General features: G+C 23.8%; 10 protein-coding genes across 10 annotated transcripts; 4 read left to right on the top strand and 6 right to left on the bottom strand.

Annotated features, from left to right (window-relative positions):
• Positions 1–1,214: 1,214 nt before the first annotated feature.
• DICPUDRAFT_39515 (uncharacterized protein) lies at positions 1,215–2,687 on the bottom strand (the record flags this gene model as incomplete). The annotated part of the gene is made up of 2 exons (XM_003291707.1): positions 1,215–2,231; positions 2,307–2,687. The coding sequence occupies 2 exons, from the start codon at positions 2,685–2,687 to the stop codon at positions 1,215–1,217; spliced, it is 1,398 nt and encodes a 465-aa protein (XP_003291755.1).
• Positions 2,688–4,772: 2,085 nt separating this feature from the next.
• On the top strand, positions 4,773–6,630 carry DICPUDRAFT_50024 (ammonium transport protein A). Its single transcript, XM_003291713.1, has 2 exons — positions 4,773–5,354; positions 5,469–6,630. Exons 1-2 carry the CDS (start codon positions 5,088–5,090, stop codon positions 6,552–6,554), a joined length of 1,353 nt encoding a protein of 450 aa, XP_003291761.1. The 5' UTR covers positions 4,773–5,087; the 3' UTR covers positions 6,555–6,630.
• A 294-nt stretch (positions 6,631–6,924) lies between these two features.
• Positions 6,925–7,795, bottom strand: DICPUDRAFT_156394 (uncharacterized protein; the record flags this gene model as incomplete). The annotated part of the gene is made up of 3 exons (XM_003291706.1): positions 6,925–7,277; positions 7,383–7,576; positions 7,647–7,795. 3 exons carry the CDS (start codon positions 7,793–7,795, stop codon positions 6,925–6,927), a joined length of 696 nt encoding a protein of 231 aa, XP_003291754.1.
• A 1,521-nt stretch (positions 7,796–9,316) lies between these two features.
• DICPUDRAFT_57536 (uncharacterized protein) lies at positions 9,317–10,248 on the top strand (the record flags this gene model as incomplete). The annotated part of the gene is made up of 2 exons (XM_003291712.1): positions 9,317–9,436; positions 9,527–10,248. The coding sequence occupies exons 1-2, from the start codon at positions 9,409–9,411 to the stop codon at positions 10,246–10,248; spliced, it is 750 nt and encodes a 249-aa protein (XP_003291760.1). The 5' UTR covers positions 9,317–9,408.
• Positions 10,249–10,760: 512 nt separating this feature from the next.
• On the bottom strand, positions 10,761–12,578 carry DICPUDRAFT_82419 (uncharacterized protein; the record flags this gene model as incomplete). The annotated part of the gene is made up of 3 exons (XM_003291705.1): positions 10,761–11,649; positions 11,722–12,248; positions 12,378–12,578. 3 exons carry the CDS (start codon positions 12,576–12,578, stop codon positions 10,761–10,763), a joined length of 1,617 nt encoding a protein of 538 aa, XP_003291753.1.
• Positions 12,579–14,274: 1,696 nt separating this feature from the next.
• On the top strand, positions 14,275–15,935 carry DICPUDRAFT_156391 (uncharacterized protein; the record flags this gene model as incomplete). The annotated part of the gene is made up of 2 exons (XM_003291711.1): positions 14,275–14,876; positions 14,960–15,935. 2 exons carry the CDS (start codon positions 14,275–14,277, stop codon positions 15,933–15,935), a joined length of 1,578 nt encoding a protein of 525 aa, XP_003291759.1.
• A 2,723-nt stretch (positions 15,936–18,658) lies between these two features.
• DICPUDRAFT_156389 (TNF receptor-associated protein) lies at positions 18,659–20,735 on the bottom strand (the record flags this gene model as incomplete). The annotated part of the gene is given in 2 exon segments (XM_003291704.1): positions 18,659–20,086; positions 20,106–20,735. The coding sequence occupies 2 exon segments, from the start codon at positions 20,733–20,735 to the stop codon at positions 18,659–18,661; spliced, it is 2,058 nt and encodes a 685-aa protein (XP_003291752.1).
• Positions 20,736–21,029: 294 nt separating this feature from the next.
• On the bottom strand, positions 21,030–22,129 carry DICPUDRAFT_92733 (uncharacterized protein). Its single transcript, XM_003291703.1, has 2 exons — positions 22,109–22,129; positions 21,030–21,891 (listed from the first exon to the last, which is right to left on the bottom strand). Exons 1-2 carry the CDS (start codon positions 22,111–22,113, stop codon positions 21,243–21,245), a joined length of 654 nt encoding a protein of 217 aa, XP_003291751.1. The 5' UTR covers positions 22,114–22,129; the 3' UTR covers positions 21,030–21,242.
• Positions 22,130–23,678: 1,549 nt separating this feature from the next.
• On the bottom strand, positions 23,679–24,988 carry DICPUDRAFT_99118 (uncharacterized protein; the record flags this gene model as incomplete). Its single annotated transcript, XM_003291702.1, has 1 exon — positions 23,679–24,988. The coding sequence occupies exon 1, from the start codon at positions 24,915–24,917 to the stop codon at positions 23,679–23,681; it is 1,239 nt and encodes a 412-aa protein (XP_003291750.1). The 5' UTR covers positions 24,918–24,988.
• Positions 24,989–25,313: 325 nt separating this feature from the next.
• On the top strand, positions 25,314–26,113 carry DICPUDRAFT_156386 (uncharacterized protein; the record flags this gene model as incomplete). The annotated part of the gene is made up of 2 exons (XM_003291710.1): positions 25,314–25,603; positions 25,795–26,113. 2 exons carry the CDS (start codon positions 25,314–25,316, stop codon positions 26,111–26,113), a joined length of 609 nt encoding a protein of 202 aa, XP_003291758.1.
• Positions 26,114–26,803: the final 690 nt, after the last annotated feature.

Genomic DNA, 26,803 nt, shown 5'->3' with positions numbered 1-26,803 from the left:
GTTATGTCAATTTGTGGTATAAATCCATTTTTTCATTCAACCAACCCCAATTCGTACTCATTATTATCAAAAGCAATTCAAAAAGATACTAAAAATCAAATTCATTGGTTAAACTCAAAAACTTGCATTAATATTTTAATTTACCAGCTCCTTCTCAATTAACATGTGAAGGTTACATTTTAGCTAAAATTTATTTTTTATTCATCCACAAGTCCTGTATTTTAACTACTTATTGTATTTTTCAATCTCAATCATATTTATATATGCTCTACATTCCCATATTCATAAAATTGATAAAATATATTAAATAAAGATATTACAAACAAAACATAGTCTTTTTTTTTTTTTTTTTTTTTTTTTAATTTTTATATAATTTTTTTTTTTTTTTAATTTATTTCAAAAATTTATATTTTTTTATTTTTTAATTAATCAAAAATAATACCCCTGATACAAATAATTTAAACTATATAAATCATGAAACAAAAATAAAATATATTATATATTATTATATATTTTTGTATAATATATTTACAAAAAAAAAAAAAAAAACAACAAAGTGGTTGAGGTTCATACTTTTAATATAATTTCTTTATTATAAAATTAATAATATATATGACACATTACAATGACATATAAAACATGATATATTTAAATATAAAAGAAAATAATATTTAATTTTAAAACTTATTAAGATTCGAATTCTTTCTATTTCAACACATAATAATATAAATATAAATAATAATATTAATAATACTGATAATAATGAAATAAAAATGATAATAATGTAAATAATAAAATAATATTAATAATCAATATTCCATGATCTTGATAATATAAATAATTCATCCAGAGACATATATAATAAAAATTTTAATATAAATAATAATCAACTTTATATGCATATTGTATATAACCATAATATAGATTTAGATATGCTTTATAATAATATCTATAACATTTTTAAAATAACAATAATAAAAATAATAATAATAATAATAAAAACAATAATAATAACAATAATGATATAAATTCAGATAATTTTTTTTATCTATCATTTAAACATTGTATTAATAGTTATAAATTTTTTAAAATGAAAAACAAAAATAAATTATTTTTATATGTGTTCAATCTTTATTTTTTATTTTTTTATTTTTTTATGTTTATTATTTATTTAATGTGACTTTTATAATCTAAAAAAAAAAAAAAGGTAAGGTTTATAGAGCAATTTTAGTTTCAACTAATTGGTTTGATGGAATAAAATTGTTTAAGGTTGGGCTTCTGACATATGAAAAATTTTTAAAGAATGCCTGTTGAGAACTGCTTAACATTGGAGATGAAGAGAAAGAGTCTCTTTGTTGATGTTCACCTTTTAGACCCTCACGATCAAAATTGCTAATGTCGTTAATTCCATTTGTGGTTGGAATGAATGGTGGCTTAATTTCTTTACTTTCCATTTTTCTCCATTGGACAGATTTAAAGAATGGATGTTGTTTGATTTCAGTGGCACCTTTTGAACCTAATCTTCTTTTTGGATCTTTGTGAAGGAGGCCATTGATGAAAGAACGAGCAGTTGTTGAAATGAATTTTGGATATTTTGGCTTTTCATTAATGATCTTATCCTGCATTAATGCTCTGTTCTTGTGTTCGAATGGAGTTGTACCGACCAACATATCAAAGCAGAGAACACCAATGGACCACCAATCTACAGCTTTACCATAGGCTTTGCTTTGAATCATTTCTGGTGCCATATATTCTAAAGTACCACAAAATGAACCTGATGATTCTTCGATAACATCTTCTTTAGCTAAACCAAAATCAGTTAATATACAATGACCATCAGAGTCGATTAAAATATTCTCTGGTTTTAAATCCCTGTGAATAATATTGTTGTTATGGAGATGCTCTAATGCCAAAATTAATTCGGCCAAATAGTATTTAACTTGATCTTCGGTGAGAATACCCTCACGTTTGAGATGACCAAACAATTGGCCACCGTTAACGAAATCCATTACTAAATAAAGTTTCTTTTCATTTTGGAAAGCATAGTGAAGGCTTACAATAAATGGATGGGAAATTCTCTTTAAAATATCCTTTTCTGAGATGGTATTAAATACACTCTTTCTTGCAATAATATGATTCTTTTTAATAATCTTTAGTGCAAAAATCTTTTGACTTTCATTATTTTGAACTTGAAAAACTTTACCAAATCCACCTTTGCCAACCAGTGCTAACTATTTTTTTATAAATAAAAAAAATATTAGTATAATAATATTAAAAAATTAATAAATATATAATATAATATTTACAATTGTAAACTTTGTTAAATCAATAGAGTTTGAAATTTTAAGTGAGTCTGTGCACTGGGAATTTAAAAGTGGTGTATAATCTTGGTTTGGGGTTGATACTGTAGATTCATTGTCACTGCCACTATTGCTAGATTCGTCTGAACTATGAACCTCTGGAGTTGTTGTTGTTGATGATAGTGATGATGATGAAATTGATAATAATGTAATATTTAAATTACTGATATTGGATTGTGCTGATGGTTGCTCTTGTGATAATGGTGATTCGTTATCTGTAGTTTCACATTCGCTGTTGTCGTTTTGATTTAAATCGTCTTCATCATTGTAACCGATTTTATTAACATTTATGTCAACTAAGGTGGTTGGTTTATGCTTTTGAACCATATCACCAATAGATTTGAATGGAGATTGATTTATATTATTGGCACTATTATTTAAAGATGATTTGTTTGGTTTTTCTTTAGTAATTACTAAAGAGGATTTTGTTGGGGTAGTGTTAACACTACCATTTGATTTTCTTAATGGAATAAAAGATGTTGATGATGTTGATGATGATGATGATGATGATCCACCGCCTTCATCTCTATCGTCAGCTTGTGAAATATCAAATTCTGTTGAAAATTTAATATTGGTACCAAACATTTTTATTATTTAATTATTTTTATTATTAATATTAAATTATTGTTATTATTGTTATTATTATTATAAAATGATTAACCAAAGAAAAAAAATATAATTGTTTATTATTTAAATAATTATTATTTGTTTAAAATTAAAATTTTGATGATTATTATGATTTGTTTTTAAAAAGAAAAATGGATCAGATAATTGCTTTTTTCTTTTTAGTTTGAAGTTTTGATAATATTTAATGTTGAATCGGTTACTCCGAAGACTTGTCAATATATTAAATTTATTAATTGTGGTTTATATATGTAATTTATCCAATAAAGTTTTTTAATTGGATAAATAAATATTTTTATTATTTATTTATTTATTAAAATATAGAGTTATAGAAATATAGAAAATTTTAAAAAAACTATTATTTTTTTAAAATTTATAAAATGTTGTGGGGTGTTGTGTTGAAATATGTGTGTTTGTATTTTGTTTTGTTTAGTTTGTTGTTTTTTTTTGTTTGAATGATATAATTAAAAATAACTAAATGTAAAATTTATAAACGAATAATTTTAAAAAAAAATAAAATTAAAAATATTTTAAAAATATTATAATATTATTTGTTTTTTTATAAAAATTTAAAAGATAACACACTAAAAATTATTTTAAAATTTAAAATTATCTTGTGAGTTGGGTGGTGTGTTAAATTTTAATATTAAAATATAAATTTGATTTTTCGATAACAATTTTTTAAAATTGTAAAAAAAGAATTTGTTATAAAAATTTTATATATATGTGTAGGTGAATATATTATTTGTTTATTGGGTATGTAGTGTGTTTTGTATTGAAATAAAAAAAATAAAAGTTATCACAACAAAGATTTTTTTTTTGTTTTATTTTTTTTTTTTTTTTCAAAAATTTTATAAAATTTTTTTTTTTTTAAAACTTTTAAAAAATATTTTTTTGATAATGCGTCTGTAGGTTGCCACACACCACTGGTCGCACGTTTTTTTTTGGTGATAATATTTATATTTATATTTTTTGTTTAAAAATAATAAAAAAAAAAAACTATTATTTGAAATTCCCCAGTAAACAAAAAACCAAATTAAACAAAAAAAAAAAAAAGTTATAATAATAAACAAATAAAAATCCAAAAATGAAAAATTTAAAATTAAAAAACTATATTTAAAAAATAAAATAATACTAAGTTATATAATATAATTATATTTTTTAAATATAGTTTTTTAGTTTTATTAAAAACCAATGATAATATTTTAATTAAAACTGAGTTAATAAAATAATGAAATATAAAAAAAATAAATTTAAAAATTAAATTTAAAAATAAAAATAACGTTTCTGTTTGTGTGTGCTTATATTAAAAAAAAATAAAAATAAAAATCTATTTTTGTTTATTTGTTATTTGTATTCTTGTTTAGTTTTTTTGTTTTTTTTTTTGTTTGTGTTTTGTGTTGTAATTAAAAATTGTTTTAGATAAATAAAAAAGGAATAATAAAAACAAAGAAATAAATATAAATGTACACATAAAACAACTACTTACTAAATATATTATAAAAAACAAAAATAAAATTTTTAAAGATTTTTTTGTTTAAATAATTTTATTTATATAAATAAAGTTTAATATCGAATAGATAATTTTTTTTTTTTTTTTAAATTTTTTCTCATCCATTTTCCTTTCCACCATTTGATTCCAACAACAAAACAACCAGGTCATAGATTTTTTAAATTTTATTTTTTTTTTTTAAAATTTTTTTTTTTTGATTTTTTTTTTGTGCCTATTTTACCAGTTGTTTAATTTTTTTTTTTGTTTAATAGCTTTTTTTTATTTTAAAATATAGTGTCAATTTAAACAAGTAGTATTCGTTGTTTCTATAATAATATATAAATAAATTTTATATATATAATATTTTAAAAAAGAAAAAAAAAAAAAAAAAAAATTAAAAAAATTAAAATTTTAAATTTAAATTTATTTATTTTTTTTTAAGTTTTTCATCTACGCAATCTTTTTTTCATATAATTTTTTTTAAATTGTAAATAATAAATAAATAGAATAAATTAAATTAAATTTTGATTTGTTTAAAAGAGGAAAAGAAAAAAAAGAAAGAAAAGAAGATATTTTAGAAATAAACATAATAAATATATATAGTTAGAAAAATGTTGTACGATTCTTCAGCTAACGGTACCCACACCGATTACCCAGATTGCGAGGGTAAAGTTCAACCAGATCCAGGTAACACAACATGGGTTTTATTATCAACAATTTTAGTACTTGGTATGATGCCAGCTCTTGCTTTCTTTGAAGCTGGTCTTTTAAGAAGTAAAAATACACTTTCAATTATCACACAAATTATGTCTGGTATTGTAATTTTAACTGTTATGTGGCAAGCTTTTGGTTATTCATTAACCTTTGGTCCAAGTCAAGTAAGTAAAGATAATATTATTAAAATCCGAACGAAAGGGTTCACATACATTTTACATTTAGGGAATCGGAAAAGAAAAAAATTACTAATTAAATTATTATTATTATTATTACAGAAAGGTATTATCGGTAATTTAGACCACGCTTTTTTAATTAATGTATCATATAGAAATTGTAATCAAAATGCCCCAACTATTCCATCAGCTGCTTACGCATTTTTCATGATGATGTTTGCAAATATTACACCATTATTAATGACCGGTGCCTACGCAGAAAGAGTCAAATTCAAGGCATTCATTGTTTTAACTATATTTTGGGAAATTTTAGTATTTTATCCAGTTGCTCATTGGATCTGGGGAGGTGGTTGGTTATCCAAATTCCCAGTTTTAGATTTTGCTGGTGGTATTGTTATTCACACTTCAGCTGGTGTTAGTGCTTTAGTTGTAGCTTTATATGTTGGTAAAAGAAAGGAATTCGAAAAATACGGAGGTGAATTCCCACCATCAAATCTTCCATTAGCTGTAATTGGTGCTGCTCTTTTATGGATGGGTTGGTTCGGTTTCAATGCTGGTTCTGCTTTAGCTGCTGGTGACGTTGCTGCCTCAGCTGTTGCTTCAACTCAAATTGGTGGTAGTTTTTCCGCTATTGTTTGGATCGCTTTATCATGGTTAAAGGGTAAACCAACTACTGTTTCAGCCATCAATGGTATTATTGCTGGTTTAGCAGGTATCACCCCAGCTTCAGGTTACATCAACAGTCAATACTCTATTGGTTTAGGTGTTGCATTAGGTCTTTCATCCTATTATTCAGTTGTCCTCTTAAAACACAAACTCCACATCGATGATGCCCTTGATGTAAGCTCTGTTCACGGTCTTACTGGTATTGTTGGTGCTTTAGCTATTGGTTTCTGCGCTGAATTAAGTATTAATGCTAAAGGTGCCAATGGTGCTTTCAATGGTAACCCAATTCAAATTGGTTATCAATTATTAGGTGTTTCCGTTGTTGGTGCCTGGGCTGCTCTTGTTACATACGGCCTTTTATTAGCTATCGACTATACCATCGGTGTTAAAATCGACGAAAACGAAGAAGAACTTGGTCTCGATTTAGTTGAACATGGTGAATTTGCTTATCACAATATCGCTCTCACTGGTAATGAAAACCACTATTCATCTATTAACTCTACTCAAGATTTCTTCAAATAAAATATACATAAATAAAAACTAAAAAAAAAAATAAAGAAAAAAAATAAATAAAAAAAAATTTTAAAATTAAAATATAACTCTTAAAATTTAAAAAATCATAGTTTTTACATTTTATTTTTCTATAGTTAAAAAAAGAAATCAATAAAGTTATTTTATTACTTTTTTTTTTAAAATTTTTTTGTGTTTTATTTTTTATTTTTTTTACATCATTTTGATTTTATTATTTACAATTATAATTTATTATTGTTTAGATTTTATAATTTTATAATTTAAAATTATATTTTAAAATCCTCTATTGGGTATTTATTATTTAATTTTTTGTTTTATTTTATTTTATTTTATTTTATTTTATTATATTATATTTTATTTATTAACCACAACATTGGTCACTATTTTCATAATATATGTCTTGTTTTTGTTGATACATTTGCTGTTGTTGCTGTTGTTGTTGTTGTTGATAAAAGTGTCTATACAAGTTTTGATTTTGTTGTTGAGTTTGTTTGTGTAGTTGTTGTTGTTGTTGAATTTGTTTGGTATATTCGCTATGTTTATTTGAAATTAGTTTTCTCGCTATCTCTAAAAACATTTGTTCTACACCTTCATTTTCTTTTGCCGATATCTCTACATATAATGCTTTAATTTCATCTGCATACATTTTTGCTGTTTCTCTTTTTACCTGTCTTTTATGTTGTAGATCCAATTTATTACCACATACTACCAAAACTAAAATATTAAATTAAATAAGTCATATTAATATTTGTTATTTTAATATTAATACTAATATTGGTATTAATATTATTATTATTATATTTTGTATTAATATATTACCTATATCCTCTTGTATATTTGATTTTAACTCTTCAACCCAATCTTTAACTGTATCAAATGATTTTTGGTGTGTTATATCAAACACCAATATCGCAACACATGCGCCTCTATAGTACATTGGTGTTAATGATCTAAATCGATCCTGTCCTGCTGTATCCCATATTAAATATTTTATTTTATTACCCTCTATATTTCTATAGTTTAATTTTGTTAAAAGTTAGTTAGTATATATATTATGATGAGTATAATAGCATTAATAATTACATTGTTTTTGTTAAAAATGATGCACCGATGGTTGGAGTTGGTCTTTTAGGGAATACACCTTCGGCGTATCTTATTGCCGCAGCAGTTTTACCAACGTCCGATGATCCCAATAATACAACTTTACTTTCCATTGATATTGCTGTTTCCATTTTTTTATTGACTGTTGTTATATATTTAATTTATAGTGTATACCCTCCAGTTTGATTAAAAAAATAAATTGAATATTATTAAGTTTTTTATAAATTGTTTTTAAGAGTGTAGGTGTGTGTTTATAAGTGGGGTTAATAATTGTTTTTTTTTTTTTTTTTTGTTTTTTTTTATTAATATATTTTTTTTTTTTTATTTTATTTTATTTTTTTTTTAACAAACAATAAGAAAACTATATTTAAAAATTATAATAAAAATATTTATTTAGATATCAAAATAATGAGAACAAAAAATATAAAAAATTATAAAAAAATAAAAAAATAAAATAAAAAAAAAAAAAAACAAAAAAAAAAAAAAAAATTTAATAAAATTTAAAAAAAAAAAAAAAAAAAAAAAAAAAATATTCCTGTCTGGTAAATTGACCATTTTATAAATAGGGGAAATGAGGAATTTTAATAAACCTTTTCCCTTATCTATTTCCAATTTCCCTTTTCCATTTTCCTTTTTTTTTTTTTTAAATTTTACAAAATCTTTTTTTTTTTGGGTTTTTTTTGTTTTTTTTGTTATTTGGGATATTTTTTTAAAAAGCCCATAAATGGATAAAAATAGATAAAAATAGATAATAAGTAATAATTTGCTATCAATCCCCCCACCTTATATTTTTGAAAAAAAAAAACAAAAAAAAAAATAATAAAAAAAAAAAAAAAAAAAAAAAGTATTAAATAATGGAGTTTCAGAATGACTATAATTATTTATTTATTTTAAAAGAAAAAAATGACCAAAAACGAAGTGAATGTTTTTTCTTTTATTTTTTTTATTTTTTTTTTATTTTATTTTTTAGACAATATTTCAAAAAATAATTTTTTTTTTTTTTTTCTAAATTTTTCTCTCATCACTTTTTTTAATTAGTATATTATCTATATATTGTTTATTTATTTATATATATAAAAATTTAATCAAAAAAGTGTCCTTTTTGTAATTTTATTTTATTTTTAGTCCGAGGTATGTGTGCAATGGTGAAAAAACCCTTGAAAATATACAAAATATTCATTTAAAAAAAAATTATACATTACATTTTTTTGTGTCAACTTTTGAAAAAAAAAAAAAAAAATAAAAAAAATAAAATAGTTTTTCTTTTTTTTTTTTTAATTTCAAATTTTTTTTATTATTTTAATTAAAAGAAAAAAAATATATAATAAAATTTAACAACAAACATATATATATAAATTAAAACCAATTTCAATCATATTTATTTATTTATTAAAACCTTTGTAAATTATAAAAACTTTTTTAGATTGTAAATAATCTACATATTTCAAATTAATTAATTTAATTAAATAATAATAAATAAAAATTTTTTAATAAAATTTTATTCAAACACACACACACAACAAATTAAGTCACGCACATAAAAATATAATAGTAATTATTTTTTTTAATTCAATAAAAATAATTATTTAAAATTATCTTTTTTTTTTTTTTTATTTTTTCCTCTTTCATTTTATTTCATTTTATTTTCTTTTCATATCTTCATTTTATAAAAAATTAATATATATTAACAGGTTATTTTTTTTTTTTTAAACCCGATAGAAATATTTTTTTTTTTTAACAAAACATGTATAATCCACCACCACCACAACCAGGTAAAAATAATTATTATAGACAACCATCATCAACACCAGGTGTATCTAATCCAGTACCTGATGCTAATAGATTTCTTCCACCACAAACAGGTAATCTCCCACCACCACCATCAAATCTTCCACCACCAGCCAATGCAGGTTCATACCCAAGTGCTCCACCACCACAAGCTGGTCAATATGGTATGCCACCACCACAAGCCGGCCAATATGGCATGCCACCACCACAAGCAGGTCCAGGTATTTCATTAGTTAAAGATCAACAAATTTCATTAAGCAAAGAAGATCCATATTTAAGAAAGATTACTGTAGGTTTAGGTTGGGATGTTAACCAACAACCAGGTGCTCCATTCGATTTAGATGCAGTTGTTTTTATGTTAGGTCCAAATGGTATGGTCCGTGCTCCACAAGATTTTATTTTTTATAACAATAAAACCTCAAGAGATGGTGCTGTATACCACCATGGTGATAATTTAACAGGTGCAGGAGATGGTGATGATGAAGTTGTATCAGTTAATCTTCAACAAGTTCCAATGGATGTCACCCGTTTGGTTTTTGCTGTCACTATTCATCAATCTGAACAAAGAAGACAAAACTTTAGTATGGTTCCAAGAGCTTTTATTAGAGTTGCTAATCAAGAAACCTCAAGAAATATTTGTAGATACGATTTAACTAATGAAGGTGGTATGAATACTGCTCTTATCGTTGGAGAGGTTTATCGTGAAGGCCCAGAATGGAAATTCATAGCAGTTGGTAAATCATTTAGTGGAGGTCTTGGTTTCTTGTGTCAAATTTTTGGGGTACAATCAAATTAATATTATCATCTACTGTAATAAAAAAAAAAAGGATAAATAATAATGGTTTATTATCATCTCTCAATTTATTAATGTTCAAAACCACAACACAATAACAAACACATAAATAACTTTTCTCCTTTTCTTTTTTTTTTTTTTTTTTTAAATTATAAATTAGAGAGATGAAAACCATTTTTTTTTTTTTATTATTATTTTTTTAATTTCAAGTTTTACTAATATTTATTTTAATTTTATAAATTATAGGTTAATGTTAGATAAATTATCTTAAATTATAAAATAAAATTAAATAAAAAAAAATAAAAAAAAATTTTAGTTTAGTTTTTTATTTTTATTTTCTATAAATCATTAAAATAGAGTTTAGTTTAAATAATAATAAAAATATTTTATCCTGTAGTATTTAGATATTAAACAAATATAAATAAATTATTAAAATTTGATTATAAATAGATTATTTTTGTTTATTTTTTTATTTTTTTTTATTTTTTTTTTTTTTAAAGATTCTTTTTTTATTATTATTCTGGACCTTCTGGAACAGATGAACCTTTCATACCTTTACCAGCTTTAATAATTTCATCAATAAGAAGGAGTTGTGAAGCAATAATTGGTGAAGATCTATAAACTTGTTTTAATACAGAGTATTGATCGAAAATACCTTCGTTGAATGGGTCCATTGGTTCACCTGAAATGACATCGAGACCAACAATGTGACCTTTGGCATATTCTTCTTGAAGTTTGATAATGGTATCCATTGGATCGAAGCCTGAGTTTTCGGCTAAAGTTTTTGGAACAACTAAAAGAGCATCAGCAAAAGCTTGAATACCTAATTTAGTACGACCTGTAACAGTTTCTTTGAATTTCATTAAATCGGCATATGCTGCAATTTGGAAAGCACCACCACCTGGGATAACACATTTATCTTCAATTGTATTTTTGGCTGCACGGAGACCATCACGGAGGGCATCTTTAATTTGTTCGATTGTATGTTTGTTTGGACCTTTAATTAAAATTGTACATGAGAATGGATTTTGAACACCTTCGACAAAAGTATATTTTTCTTCACCAAGAGTTTGTTCGTAAACTAAATCGGCGTGACCAAGACAATCTGGTGTTAAATCTTCGAGTGAGTTCATAGCTGTACCACCACATGCTAATGTAAGACGTTCCATATTTCTACGTTTGGCACGACGAACTGCAAAAATACCTGCTTTAGCAAACATATCTAAACAAATTGGATCAATACCTTTTTGATTAATAACAACAAAGTTCTTATCTGGTGTATTGCAAACGTGATTCTTTAATTCAATAATTTGTCTGCATTTTTGTGCAACTAATTTGTGTTCACCATCAATCATTCTTGATCTAGTTTGATGATCTTTATATAAAAAGTTTGCATTGACTTCGCTATAAACCAAAAATAAACTATTAGTATATATAATAATATGATTTGGAATTTAAATTATAAATAGTTCTTACGTTTTTTCATATTCCAATGAAACATTGCAAGTTAAAACAAAACAGTTTGTTAATCTCTTTGGCATATCTGGGTGACGAGCACCATGATCTAAAACTAAACCTTTAATTAATTGTGATTGACCATCAGTTCTGTGTTGCATTGTCATTGTTTCGACCATGAATAAATCGAGTGGTTTATCTTCTCTGTGAATTAATAAAAGTGCATCTACAACTTGTTCAGTTAATTGATCAGCTAATTCTGCAGTGAGTTTAGTTCTTAATGAGGTTCTTGCAATTGACATTAATAATTCTCTATCTAAGGTGTCTTCTTCTTTTTTAAATTCGTCTAAAAATTTGAGGACACGTTCTTTTGCTAATTCGAAACCTTCTGCAATAATTCTTGGATGAATATTTTCTGAAAGATAACGTTCTGATTGTTTTAATAATTCACCAATAGTGATAACATTTGTAGTTGTACCATCACCAGTAATATCGTCTTGAGCAGTAGCTGTACGTGCAATTAATGCTGCTGTTGGGTGTTGGATTTGCTATTAAAAATATATATATTAATATACATTTTCAAAAAATAGTTTTTTTATCGTTTCCTGTAGGAACTCGATTCCTATTATTATTATTATTATTTATTTCGCTATTGTTTAGTTTATTGTTATACATACCATTTCGTGTAATAAAACTTTTCCGTCTTTAGTTAATTTAATATCACCACCACCACTAACTAACATTTTAAGAGTACCACGTGGACCAAGATTACTCTTTAATACACTTTGTAAACCCTTACCTGCTGAAATATTGAGTAATAAGGCTTGACCTCTTCTTGAATCGCTGGGTGTACCAGCTTGTTTAATCATACTCAACATTTTTGGAGATTAATATGTTTATCTTTGATAATAGAAACCAATGACAAAAATAAAAAGATTTTAATGAAAATTTTTAAAAATTAAAAAAATAAAAAAAAAAAAAAGAAAAAAATTTAATTTTTTTTTTTTTTTTTTTTTGATCACCATATCATTATTTTTCACATAATTACAAAAAAATACAAAGAAAAAAAAAGATATATAAATTAATTTAAAAAATAGTAATATTATACTTTATAAAAAAATAATATTGTATTGTTTGTGTGGGGTGGGGGACTCCAACTTTTTTTTTTTAAAAAAAAAAAAACAGTTGTTTTTTAAAATATATCGTAAAAAGTAGTTTTATGAAAAGCTATGATACGAAATTAAATATAGAAACAATTGTGAAAAAAAAAAAAATTGTTTTAATACTCCATCCGATATATGACTTGATTGTAATATATGATTGTATTAAAAAATTGTATCCATTGAAATTCAAATGGTTTTTTTATTTTTTTTTTATATATCAAAATTATAATAATTTACAATTGATAGATATATAAAATTATTAATTAAAAAAATTAAAATCTGAAATAAAGATAAAAAAAAAAGTAAAAGCATATTTCATAAAATATATATCTAAACATGGAGATATATGACAGGATTAAAGTAAATTATTTGAATTGATGGTTTTTATTAATAATAAAATAAAATCATACAGCTTGGGTGTGCAGGAGTTTTACCTATATAAAATAAAATCAGTTTTATATATCTTAAAAATAAAGATATATAATCCCACAAGACTTGGATACAATTGATTTATAGTAAGATAGCCAATAGTATTGAATTTTGGTAACAGCTCCACAAATTAATGTTAATTATTTGAAAATATAAAAAAAAAACCCATAAATTAAAAGGAAAGTTTTTTAGCTATATTGAGAGATTCATTGATGTTTTTTGTGATTGATCAAGATATAATAAAAAAAAATTTTTATAAAACTTCACCAAAATTTTTAAAAAAAAAAAAATCTCAAAACTAATGGGGTGGGAATTTAGCGGGGTATTTTTGATATTTACATAAAATTAATGTTGATTTATTATTGCGTAGCGATGTAATATGGCACTTACATTTTTTATGAGTAAAAACCTTTTAAAAATATTAACATTTGTTGATGTTTATGTTTTTTTTTTTTAAATTTGATTTTTTTTACATTTTTTTTCCAAAATTTTTTATTTTTGTATATATATTTTTTTTTTGTATATTTTTTTTTATGTTTTATATAATATTTATTAATATGGTGTTAAATTCAACAATAAACAAATATGTAAATTTACAATAATCCTAAAAAATAAGATTCGTATATTTGAGTTAGTTTAATACATATTAATTTTAATTTTTTTTTATTATTTTTTTATTTTTTTTTTTATTTTTTTTTTTATAAATCTAAATTTTTAAAAAAAGAAAAAAGATATAAAAATAAATTAATTTTTTCATTTATCAAAAAAATATTTTCTTTTAAATAAATAAAGATTTATAAAAAAAATATAAAATAATATATTTATTTATTTTTAGGTATTCCTCCAAATAATTTCAAGGACAATAAAATAATAAAAAATAAATAATAATTATAATAAATAAATAATAGTTATAATAAATAAATAAATAATAATTATAATAAAATAAATAATTAATTATAATTATTTCAATATAAAATATAAAATGAATAGTTATTATAATAACAATAGTAATTTAAATAAAATGATAAATAATAATATAATAACAAATGGAAATAACGGTTATGAAAATTTGAAATTAAATTTCAGTCCATCTTCATCCTCATCCTCATCACCATCTTCATCACCAATACTACCAAATTTTAAAAATAGTAATCTCTTATCTTTATCAAAAGAATCACCTATACTATTAATAATTCATTCAGCACAATCACCATTATCTAACTCAGCTACACCAAATTCTAATTTATCTCCATGCTTACAAAGTTCGCTCCAAACTAACCAAATTGGTTTTCAACAGCTACAACTCTTAAATGATGATCAAAAAATAATAAACAATTCGCCACAAAAAAATAATACTATTTCTTTTTCATCACCAATATCAAATGACCTATCACAATTGGTACCTTCATTAAACAACTCTTCAAATAATTTAAATCAATATTTTCAAAATTCAAATATCCCCATACCAAAAAAGAACCCATCTGAATTAATAACTAGTAGAAGTCTTTTATGTAAAACTCCAGATTGTATTGTATGTGAGAATGGCCCACCTCCATCATTAGATAGAGGTCAAGTTCCAATTTGGTAAGTTAATTATATAAAAATTAAATCTTATATTTTTTATTTTTATAAATATTTATATTAATTTTATTTTTCAATTTTTTTAGGGCACAAATTTTACATGTAGCATTATTCGCATTAACAGAATCATCAAAAATTTCACAAGCCAAATTACAAAGTAATGGCGATAAAACCAATTTCCCAAACGGTAAACGTTATTTCCATTTAAGAGATGATATTTACGAATTTATAAATGTACACTGGGATATAATTTGCAAAAGAGAAAGAATTCAAAATTGGAAACATACAATTGGTATGACTTTAAGCCACTATCAAAACTTATTTCAAAATGGTTATCCAATATTTCAAAATACTGGTTATTGGTGTTTAAAAGATGATGCTCCCAATCCATATACTACAGACTTTATGGATAGCTCAAGAAAAAGAAAATATTCAAAAAAAAATCAACAACAACAACAACAACAACAACAAAATATATCAAATACAAACAATTCTAATAATAAAAATAGTGTAATAACTTCTAGTAATATAAACAACACCACCTATAATACTAATGGCTACAATACTATCAATAATACCAATAATACCAACAATAATAGTATTCATTTAAATGCCAATAATAACATTTTAAATAACACAATGAATATAAACAATAATGTAAATAATAGTAGTTTTTCAAAAATTAATTCAACATGTAACAATAGTGTATTTAATAATTCAAAAAAATCAATTTCTCAGTTTGGAAAAGGATCAGCAAGCATCTTAAATGAATATGACGACGATGACAATAGCTACAACTGGCCAAATAAAAGAATTAATTCATCAAACACAACTTTTTCACCAATATGTAATAAAAATGTAAATAATATAAATAATGAAATTAATAACAATAATAATAATAAAATCAGTATTAATGGATTATTAACTACTGATAGTGACCTATATAATATCTATAGTGAAAAATATAATACAATTTCAAAAGATTTATTTGAATGTAAAAAAGAATTAAAAGAACTTCAAGGTGAAATTTCTATTATCCAAAATGGAAAATTTAAAAATTAAACAATATATAATTGTTTAATAAAAAATGTAAAATAACAATTTTAATATAAAAACTAAAAATAAAATGTAAAATATAAATTCTATCTTTTTTAAACTACTTTTTTTTTTTACAATAAATGAACTAAAAGATTATGTGTGTAAACATCATTTAATTGGTTAATACTATTTAACCACATTTATTTAAACCTATCAAATAAAAATTATTTCTCAAAAACTATCTCATTTGGGAATTTCTTTAAAATTTGATACTTTTGGGGGTACCTTTTTAAGTAAATTTAGTAATTGAAGATATATCACTAAGATTAAATGTTTGAACAGAGATTTTAAAATCTGAAATAAATATTTGAACTAATTATTAAGTGCTATTTTGGTAATATAAAAATAATTTTTAATTTTTTTTTTTTTTTTTTACAAAATTTTTTATAATTTTTTTTTCATAATTTTTTTTTTTACAAATTAAAATTATATTTTTGCCGAATATTCATTTGAAAGCATTCGAATAAAACAGAATAAAAAATGGGTAATTATTTGATATATAACAATCATACAATAATACTATGCAGATCAATATTAATCACCTTTTTTTTATAATTTAGAATCAAAAAAAAAAAGACAAATTGAGGGCGATCATAGAAGAAGAGAGGATGTTAATAGTGACGATGACGATGATGATTTTGGTGAAAGTGGTGTTAAAATATATCCAGATGGTTCAACCTTTGAAAGAGCACCACCTGAAGAATTAGCAAAAAGAAAGCAAGTATTATTTTTAGAATTTTATTTGTTGTAACAATTATATTAATTATTTAATTTATATTCCATTAGAATTTTTAAAATGAGACCAAAGAATAAATCACCAACTACACCAACACCAACAATAGTAAATGGAACTACAAAAACTGACTCTACACCAAATACCAACCCATTTGCAAGTTTCTCAGTTAATGTCCCTACAACCACATCATCTACAACTGCAAATTCAAACCCATTTGCAAACTTTTCAGTTAATATTCCTACAACCACATCATCCACAAGTGCAAACTCAAACCCATTTGCAAACTTTTCAATTCCCTCAACTACATCAGCAACTCCTACAAACTCAAATACAGCTACAAAACTTTCAGGAGATTCTAAATCAGCTCCAGAAGAAAAAATTGATGAAAAAGTATCTGAAAAATGGGTATGTGTATGTTGTGAAGAAAAAAATGAAGCAACAGCCAAACAATGCTCAATGTGTTTTGCAAATAAACCAGCTCCAAAGAAAAAAGCAGAAAATAAACCAGAAATCAATTCAGCATCATTATTCTCCTCAAGTGCACCAATTACATTTAATACAGCACAATCTACAGCCTCATCAAATTTATTTTCATCAGCACCAGTAACCTTTAATACACAACCAACTACATCAGCAACCACATCATTATTTGGTAATGCAACTGGATTTAAATTCGAATCAACAAAAACAGAGGAAAAGAAAGATACAGCATCAGACAGTGATAAATGGGTATGTGCATGTTGTGAAGAAAAAAATGAGGCCACAGCTAAACAATGTTCAATGTGTTTTGCAAATAAACCAGCTCCAAAGAAAAAAGCAGAAAATAAACCAGAAATCAATTCGACATCATTATTCTCTTCAAGTGCACCAGTTACCTTCAATACCACTACATCAACCGATACACCATTATTTGGTAATGCAACTGGATTTAAATTTGAATCAACGAAAACAGAGGAAAAGAAAGAAACTGAATCAGACAGTGATAAATGGGTATGTGCATGCTGTGAACAAAAAAATGAAGCTACAGCCAAACAATGCTCAATGTGTTTTGCAAATAAACCAGCCCCAAAGAAAAAAGCAGAAAATAAACCAGAAATCAATTCGACATCATTATTCTCTTCAAGCTCACCAATTTCATTTAATACAACTACACCACCCAACACATCAGCAACTGCATCATTATTTGGTAATGCAACTGGATTTAAATTCGAATCAACAAAAACAGAGGAAAAGAAAGATACAGCATCAGACAGTGATAAATGGGTATGTGCATGTTGTGAAGAAAAAAATGAAGCCACAGCTAAACAATGTTCAATGTGTTTTGCAAATAAACCAGCCCCAAAGAAAAAAACTGAAAATAAACCAGAAATCAATTCAGCATCATTATTCTCTTCAAATGCACCAATTACATTTAATACATCACCATCAACCAATTTATTTTCATCAAATACACCTGTAACATTTAATTCAACAACATCAAACACCACTACAAATTTATTTGGTGCACCATTATCATCCTCCTCCACATCGCTATTCGGTAATGCAACTGGTTTCAAATTTGAACCAACAAAAACAGACGAGAAGAAAGATACAACACCAGATAGCAATACATGGATATGCAAAGCCTGTGAACAAAAGAATGAACTATCAGCAACTCAATGTGTATTATGTTTATCACACAAAACAATCGAAAAGAAAAAAGAACCAAAGAAAGAAATAGTTTTAGAAGAATGGATATGTCCATGTTGTGATGAAAAAAATGAAGCTGTAAACAAACAATGTAAAGGATGTTTAATTAATAGACCAAAAAAATAAATAAAAAATATAATAAACAAATAATATATTATTAGTAAAACTATATTATTAATAAAATAACCATTATAATATTATTATTTTTTCATATTATAATATTATTTTTTTTTTTTTAAATTATAAATTATATATTTATTTTTTATTTATTTAAAACTGTTTCTAATAATTGATTAATACGTGGAATCATTTCTCTATTATCCTCAATAAGACCGGCACTAGCAAAAGCATTATCGACAATTTGGTCAATAACCAATTTTGCAACAAGTGGATTTGAATCTTTTTGTTGGTGAAGTTTTAAGATAATTGGGTTATTCATATTAAATTCAACTTGTTGTTTTGTGGTTTCCATTGCTTTACCTGGTTCTAACATTTTATACATACGACGGAAAGTTGCTGATTCATGATCTATAACAATAGCTGGTGATGAAATTTCTCTTGTAGTTGCTTTGGCAGTACTAACTTTTTCGCCAGCAACTTCTTGAACCCAACTGAGGAATTTGTCAATATCAGCTTGTGAAAGGGTTTGATCTTTCTTTTCTTGATTTGAAAGAAGGAACTCTTCAGCTTCCTTTGATTCGACTGAAACAATCTTTTTATCACCAAAATAGCCAAGTTGACTAAGAACAAACTCATCAACTTGATTGTAGAGGAAAAGAACTTCAATACCTTTTAATTTGAATGGTTCATAATATGGTGATAATTGACCAACTGTACGATTTGGAACACTAACAAAGAAAATATGGTCTTGATTTGGTTTCATACGTGAAACATATTCTTCTAATGAGCAAATTTCATCTGCTTTATCTGATGTTTCGAATCTTAATAATTTTGAAATATCATCCTTCCATTTGAAATCGGTAATAATACCTTCTTTAAAGAAACCACCAAACTCTTTAATAAAGTTGTTATATTTGGCTGGATCTTTTTTAGCTTCTTCTGAAAGGTTCTTAAGGATTCTTTTAACTAAAACTGAACTGATTCTTTGAATAAGACCATTATCTTGGAGATGTTCACGACTTACATTTAATGGAATATCTTCACTGTCGACAACACCACGAATGAAACGTAACCAATCTGGTAAGATACCTTTAGCTTTTTGTTGAATTAAAACCTTTCTGCTAAATAATGAGACACCTGGTTCCATTTTACCCATACCATACTTTTCCATATGTTGTGATGGTACATAAAAGATTGAACGAATTGATAATGGTGTATCAGTTGAAAAGTGAATATGGTATGATGGAGTATCGTATGATTTGCTGAGGTATTGGAAGAATTGTTTATGATCTTCTTCGGTGATTGCATTTTTATTAAGAGTCCAAAGTGGTCTGATTGTATTAACAGCGGTACCATTTAATAAAATTGGGAAACCAACGAAACTGCTGTATTTCTTGATAATATTTTCGACTGTTGATTTTTTGCTGTATTCATATGAATTTGGTTTTAAGTGAATAATAATTTTGGTACCTCTTGAAACATTGTCAGCTTCAGAGATAGTATAACTACCACTACCATCAGATTCCCCAAAGATAACCCTTTGAACCAAGGGCAGCAGATTTGGTGTAAACTTTAATGGTGTGACCAACCATGAAACATGAATAGAAACCAACACCAAATTGACCAATAATTGAAGATTTATCTTGACTTTCACCGAGTTTCTTTAAAAATTCGCTTGAACCACTGTAACCAATGTTACCAAGATTCTTAATCATTTCTTCTTTGGTCATACCAATACCAGAATCTTGAATAATAAGAGTTTTCTTGTCGTCGTCAGTTGAGATTTTAATTTCGAATGGGATTGAACCTTCTTCGATAAGTTCTGGTTTGGTTAATTGTGCATGTCTAACTTTTTCCATAGCATCGGATGAATTTGAAATCAACTCTCTAATAAAGACTTCCTTTTCGGTATATAATGATTCTGCTACAATGTGTAAAATTTTTTGTGTTTCTGTTTGGAAATTTAATTTTTCGCTTAAACCAATGACTCTTTCATTTTCTTGAATTTTTTCTTCTGCTTTAATTACTTCATCTGGTGCAATTTCATCCTCAGCTTCAACTTGATTGGCTTGTTGTTGAGTTGAGAATAATCTTTTTTGATTTAAACCTTTTTGAACTAAAACACCACTATTTTGACCATTGATTGATTTAAAATTATTTGATCTTAATAATAATCTATTTGAATTATTATTAAATAACTTTAATGATCTTTGAAACATTTTTTAAAAAATAAATAAATAGAAATAAAATTAAATTTATCTTTTTCCGTTTAAATGAAAATAATAAAAATGAAAAAAAATTATAAAAAAATTTTAAATTAAATTTATAAAAAAAAAAACGAAAGAAAAAAAAAAAAAAAAAAAAAAAATAACGAATGAAATAAATTTCATTTAAATTTAAGTGATAAATAAATTAAAATTCAAATATTCACATAACAAATAGTAAAAAAAATTAATATTATAAAAATAATAAAGATGAAAAATAATATGTACACAGTATTTTTTTTGTTTTTTCTTAATTAAACTTTTTTTATGGGTATAATAAAAATTTATTAAATTTTGTATAGCTCCCAAAAAATAGGAAACAAGATTGAAATAAAAATTTAGAAAATTAGTATAAACAACCTCTATTAGCCTATTATTGGTTATATATCAAGCAATTCATTGTTTCTCTATTTAATGGAGTGTAAAAAGAAAAACATGGTTGAAGAGGGGTGGATAAAGTGTTTAGTAAACACGGTGTGATTTACCCATGGAGGTCTTGACGTATAAAGTCTTGATATTTTGCCAGCCTTTCTTTAAGAGGGAGACTAAGAAATTGATTGATTGAATGACGTTGGTGGCAATTTCTCTTTCAGTTAAACCGACGTGACCGACAGCAACAGCAAGACATAAGACTTTCTTAAGTTGGAATTTGACAGTTGATTTGACATCATTGATCTTTGAGGCCATATCTTCAGCGTGAGTTAAGAGGGTTGGGAATTTACCGACTTTATTTAAACCTGGACCTAAAAGTTTTGGAACTTGTCTGAGGATTGATTCTGAGGCAAGGAAAGCATCATATTTCTTTGATAATTTCTTGATGGCTTTCTTGTTCTTTGGACCGATTTTCTTTAAGGCTTCAATATCCATGAATTCAGCACCGATTTTAGTGGCTTCATCACAATGGGCTTGATCAGCAAAGACACAAACTGAGAATTTTGGTTTGGTGACAGTACCGATTTTGATTTGACCAGAGAAACGTTTATCTTTCTTGGTATCGTAGTTCTTTAAGTTGATTTGTAATTCAACAGTTTCAGTGAAACCACGTTTGGCTTCTTTGGCTTCAGCAAACATTGAAGCAACGATTGCTTTTACGTTGTCGCTACTAATTTTACTATATTATTTTAAATTTGTAAAAAACAATATTTTATATTAATTATTTTATTCATTATTTAGATATTTTAAAAAAAAAAAAATGGTATTTATATAATTATTATATATATTTTATTTTTTTTTTATTATTTATTATTATTTATTATTATTTATTATTATTTGCAAGTTGAAAATTTAAATTAAACCATTTTTTTTTATTTGTGTGTATGTATATTTACCTCATTTTGTATACCCGTGTGTTAAATAAAACAATGATAAAAAAAAAAAAAATTTTAGCTTTCGTATTTTTTAAAAAAAAAAAAAAATTTTAAAAAAAAAGAAAAAAAAATTAAAAAAAAAATTGAAAAAAAAAAAAATAATATGTAGGTAATTTTTTACATAGAAAAAAATTAATGCCCGTTGTTATAAATTAAACAAATAGAGAATTACCCAAGAACAACTCAAGTTATATTGTATATTTAATCTTTTTTTATTTAAATAAAATAGTTCATTAGATTTAAATATATTTTATAATAACCACCATTTTATTTTATTAATATTCTCAAAAAAATAATTAAAAATTTTAATATTTTTTTACCAAATATAAAATAAATTTCTTTTTTTTAATTTAAAAATAGGAATTTGTAAACATGTATATAAAGAAAATTAATGGACGAGATATATCCAAAATTTCTCTATTACTTTTTTAAACGTTTATAAAAAAAAAAAAAAAAAAAAAAAAAAAAGACGACCAAAATTTTTTTTTTTTTTTTTATTTTTTCTGTAACTTTTTTTTTTTTTTTTTTTTCTTTTCTTTTCGATATGCACACATATATGCAAAAAGTTATGACTTGAGCTTTTATGAAATGTAAGTCTATTCAACCAAAAAAAAAAAAAAAAAAAAACAATTCAACTTTATCAATTAAATTTTAGATGATGTATTCACAGCTCACACCAACCACAATGACGACAAACAAACTTGTTCCTTGATATATTTGCTGATTATATTTAAATTATAGAGTTTAAAAATTTTTTTTTTTTTCTTTAAAAAAAAAAAAAGATATTATAATACTAATTTATTTTTAATTATTATTTATAGGTTTTATTTAGTTAATTGAGAATTTATAAATTATAATATGTAAACTACTAAACATATGAGTTTGTAAGTATAAAATAAAAAAAATATAAAAAAAAAAGAAAATAAAAATAAAAAGTTTTAATGATGTATTCACAGCTCACACCAACCACGATGACGACAAACAAACTTGTTCCTTGATATATTGGCTGAATAACTTTTTTTATTTTCTTTTTTTTTCTTTTGTTTTTTTATAAATAAACATTGTTTACTAACTTTTAAAATTTTTCTAAATAGTTTTTATTATTTTAGGTTTTACTTTTAGAGAAATATAGCTTATCCTTTACTGTACATGAGTAATTTTAATTGTAAGTTTATCATTATTAAAAATCAACAAAAAGATATAAAAGTTTTTGATGATGTATTCACAGCTCACACCAACCACAATGACGACAAACAAACTTGTTCCTTGATATATTGGCTGATAAAAACTTTTATTTCATTTTAATTTTTTTTAAAGCAACAAATAAAAAATTATCAATATCCCATACTAACTTTTCTTTTTTTTTTTTTTTTTTAAGTATTTAGACGAAAAAATAATATAAATAAAATAATAAAAAATTATGTGAAATAATGTAAAAAAAATAAAATTTAAAATAGTTTTTTAAAAAATAATTATATACAGGTTTTTATTTTTTTTTTATTTTTTTTTTTTATAATGCTTTCTAACTGTTCTATTTATAATAAATAAATGATATAGTTAAAATTAGCATCACTATAAAATAGGAATAATATTTTGATAATAGTTGTTGTGAAAAAAATAAATTATTTGGTTGTTCGAATGGATAAGTTAAACTTGTGAAACTTTCTCTTACTACAAATTGTTCTTTGGATTTGTTTATAGAGTAAATAAATAAACCTAAATTTAAATCTTTTACCATCATGCTGTTGGTATATTCGTGTATAATTTTTTTAATTTTAAATGAATGAATTGGTTTAGGAATTATAATATTATTATTATTATTATCATTTATGTTTTCATTGTTGTTGTTGTTGTTATTATTATTATTATTAATTTGATTTTCGGGTTCTGTAGCAATATTAATAACTTCATTGTTCTCTATTAAATTATTACCATGGTTTGGTTTAAACATAAATTCGGCGATTGTAATTTGATATCTATTCCTATTTGAATGGCTCATTAGGCAACTTCTAAGGACAATTCTATAGACTTTAATTTCACCCAAAAATATTATTCTATTTAAATCATCGACACCATTAATCTTGCTATAGTAACAACCAGAATTACTGATAATTTTAATTTTTTTTAAATTTCTAAAATTCTTTATCTTTTCGTTAATATAGTCAATAAAATGATAGTTTGAAATGGTCTGATTGGTAATGAGTATTTCTCCATTATTATTATTGTTCATATTATTAATTTCGTTGGTTGAATTATTTTGACTATTATTAAAATTTATAACAAATGTATTGATATTATTATTAAAAAGTTTATATTTATTACTATTGATGTTATTACTACAATTTGGATTATTTAATAGTATGTTATAGTTAAAGTTATTGTTGTTTTCTAAATAATATACATTGAGATGATTTGATATATAATCGAAAAACCCTTTACACACCAGAGATAGATTCATTAATATTTCATTGGATTCTTTAATGAATGAGCTACCATTATTAAAAGAGTTAAATGAAATATTACTTCCATTATTAATGTGTTCACATATAATTTTAATTATATATTTTTTTAAATAAATTGGTAAGTTTGGTAGTATTTTATTTTCATCATTATTATCGCTATTATTATTGTTATTGTTACTATTATAATTTATATTATTATTGTTGTTGTTGTTATAGCTATGGTTATTTATTAACAGAGGTGATAAAATCGAAAGCTTTTTATAATTATTATTATTTTTAATACTATGGCTATTATTTATTATGTTCATATTTTAATAGTTTTTTTTTTATTACTATTAAAAAAGAAAAATTATTTTTGTTATTTATTTTTTTTGTTATAGTGGTGGTTTTATATGAAAATAATTATTTATTAATTAAAAAAAAAAAAAAAAAAAAAAAATTAATATTTTTTAATTTATTTTTTTTATTTTTTTTTTTAATTTTTTTTAAAATTTTTTTTTTTTTTTATAATTTTTATTTTTTTACTATCTATTTAAATTTATTTCTTTTCCTTTCATTTTTTACCTTAATATTTAAAATAACTAGAGTAAGTACTTAGAATAATGACCACGTAATACAAAAGGAATACTGGTTTCAAATAAAGTTATCAAATTTGTAAAATCAACCCAAATCAATTTTAACACCCACATTTATTATTTTATAGAATGTCAGATCCATTTGGTGATGAAAATATCGAATATACTGAAGAGTTCGTTGAAGGAGATATCAACGAAGCTGATTTAGTTGATGAACACGTTGAATATATCGATGAAAATGGTGTTTCACTCAATAGCTTTAATAACAACTCAAATTCAAATACTTTAGATTTTGAAACTGAAGATGTTAGCAATAAAAACAACAATAACAATAACGATTACTCAAATGACAATTCAAGTTTTTCAGCAGGTGCCAGCCACTTATCACCATCAAATAGAGAAACAGCACCAGCAATGAAGTAAATATCTTTTAAAAATTTTTAGATAATAAATAATAATAAATAATAATAATTATTATAACAATATTAATAATAATAATAATAATAAATATAATAACAGTAGCAATAATATTGATAACAATAATAATATCAATTAAAATAATATTAAAAAAAAATTTATTGGGTTATTAACATTTATTTATTTAATAAAGAGAATATTTAGCTAAACACGAAAAAGAATTAGAAGATAAACAAAAAGCTTCAGAAGAAAAACGTAAAAAGAAAATTGCTGAAGCCAAACAATCATTAGATAATTTTTATAGTGAACGTGAAGCTAAAAAGAAAACTGCATTAAAAAATAACAGAGAACACAATAAAACTTTAGAAGGTGAAGGTACCACTGGTGGCGAACACTCTTGGGAGTCTGTTGTTTCAATGATCGATTTACAAGCAAAACCAACCCCAACCAATAAAGACACCTCAAGAATGAAGGAAATTTTACTTCGTTTAAAAAATCAACCAATTGCATAAAATAACAATAAAATAACAATAAAATAATAAAAACAGTATTAATAATAAAAATATATTTATCAATCCAATAGTATTACAGTAATATTATAATAATTTAAATTCATAAGTAATCAATTTAAATAAAATTTCTTTTTTTAATCTTTAATACATTTAAAATTAGTCAAATAATATCTGGCTTTATTAATTTTTTTTTTTTATATGGTAAAAGAATTATCAACTCTTTCAACGATAATTATATATTGAGTTTTATTTATTTTTCTTTCAAAAACTTAATTTTTTTCAACTTTTTTCATTGAATTATCGCTTACCAACGACCTTTGAATTTCAAAGAATAAATATTCATTTTGAACTATAGACTGAAGCAAAAACCCCCAAACCTCAAGACCTAAAGCTAAAGTGGGTAGTCATAATAAATAGTTATAAAAATAATAGCTACATTACATTTAGGTTTAGGGAATAAAATAGATAATCAAAACTAATTAAAATTATATTAAAAAAAAAATTTTATTAAAAAAACTAAAAGGTATTTAAAGAAAATAATTTCATAAAATTTATTTTCATTATACTCATTACATTTATTTGTTGTCTTTTTTATTCACACACTACATTTATTTTCATTCTATTATCACTTAATCAACATTCTATAGGTATTTTGATTACACAGATACTGAGTTGGGCCCGCTTGGTATG

Source organism: Dictyostelium purpureum (genome assembly GCF_000190715.1).
Source record: "Dictyostelium purpureum unplaced genomic scaffold DICPUscaffold_296, whole genome shotgun sequence".
NCBI classification, from domain to species: Eukaryota; Evosea; class Eumycetozoa; order Dictyosteliales; family Dictyosteliaceae; genus Dictyostelium; species Dictyostelium purpureum.
Note: the sequence above shows the minus strand (reverse complement) of the source record. Positions and strands in the feature narration are given on the sequence as shown.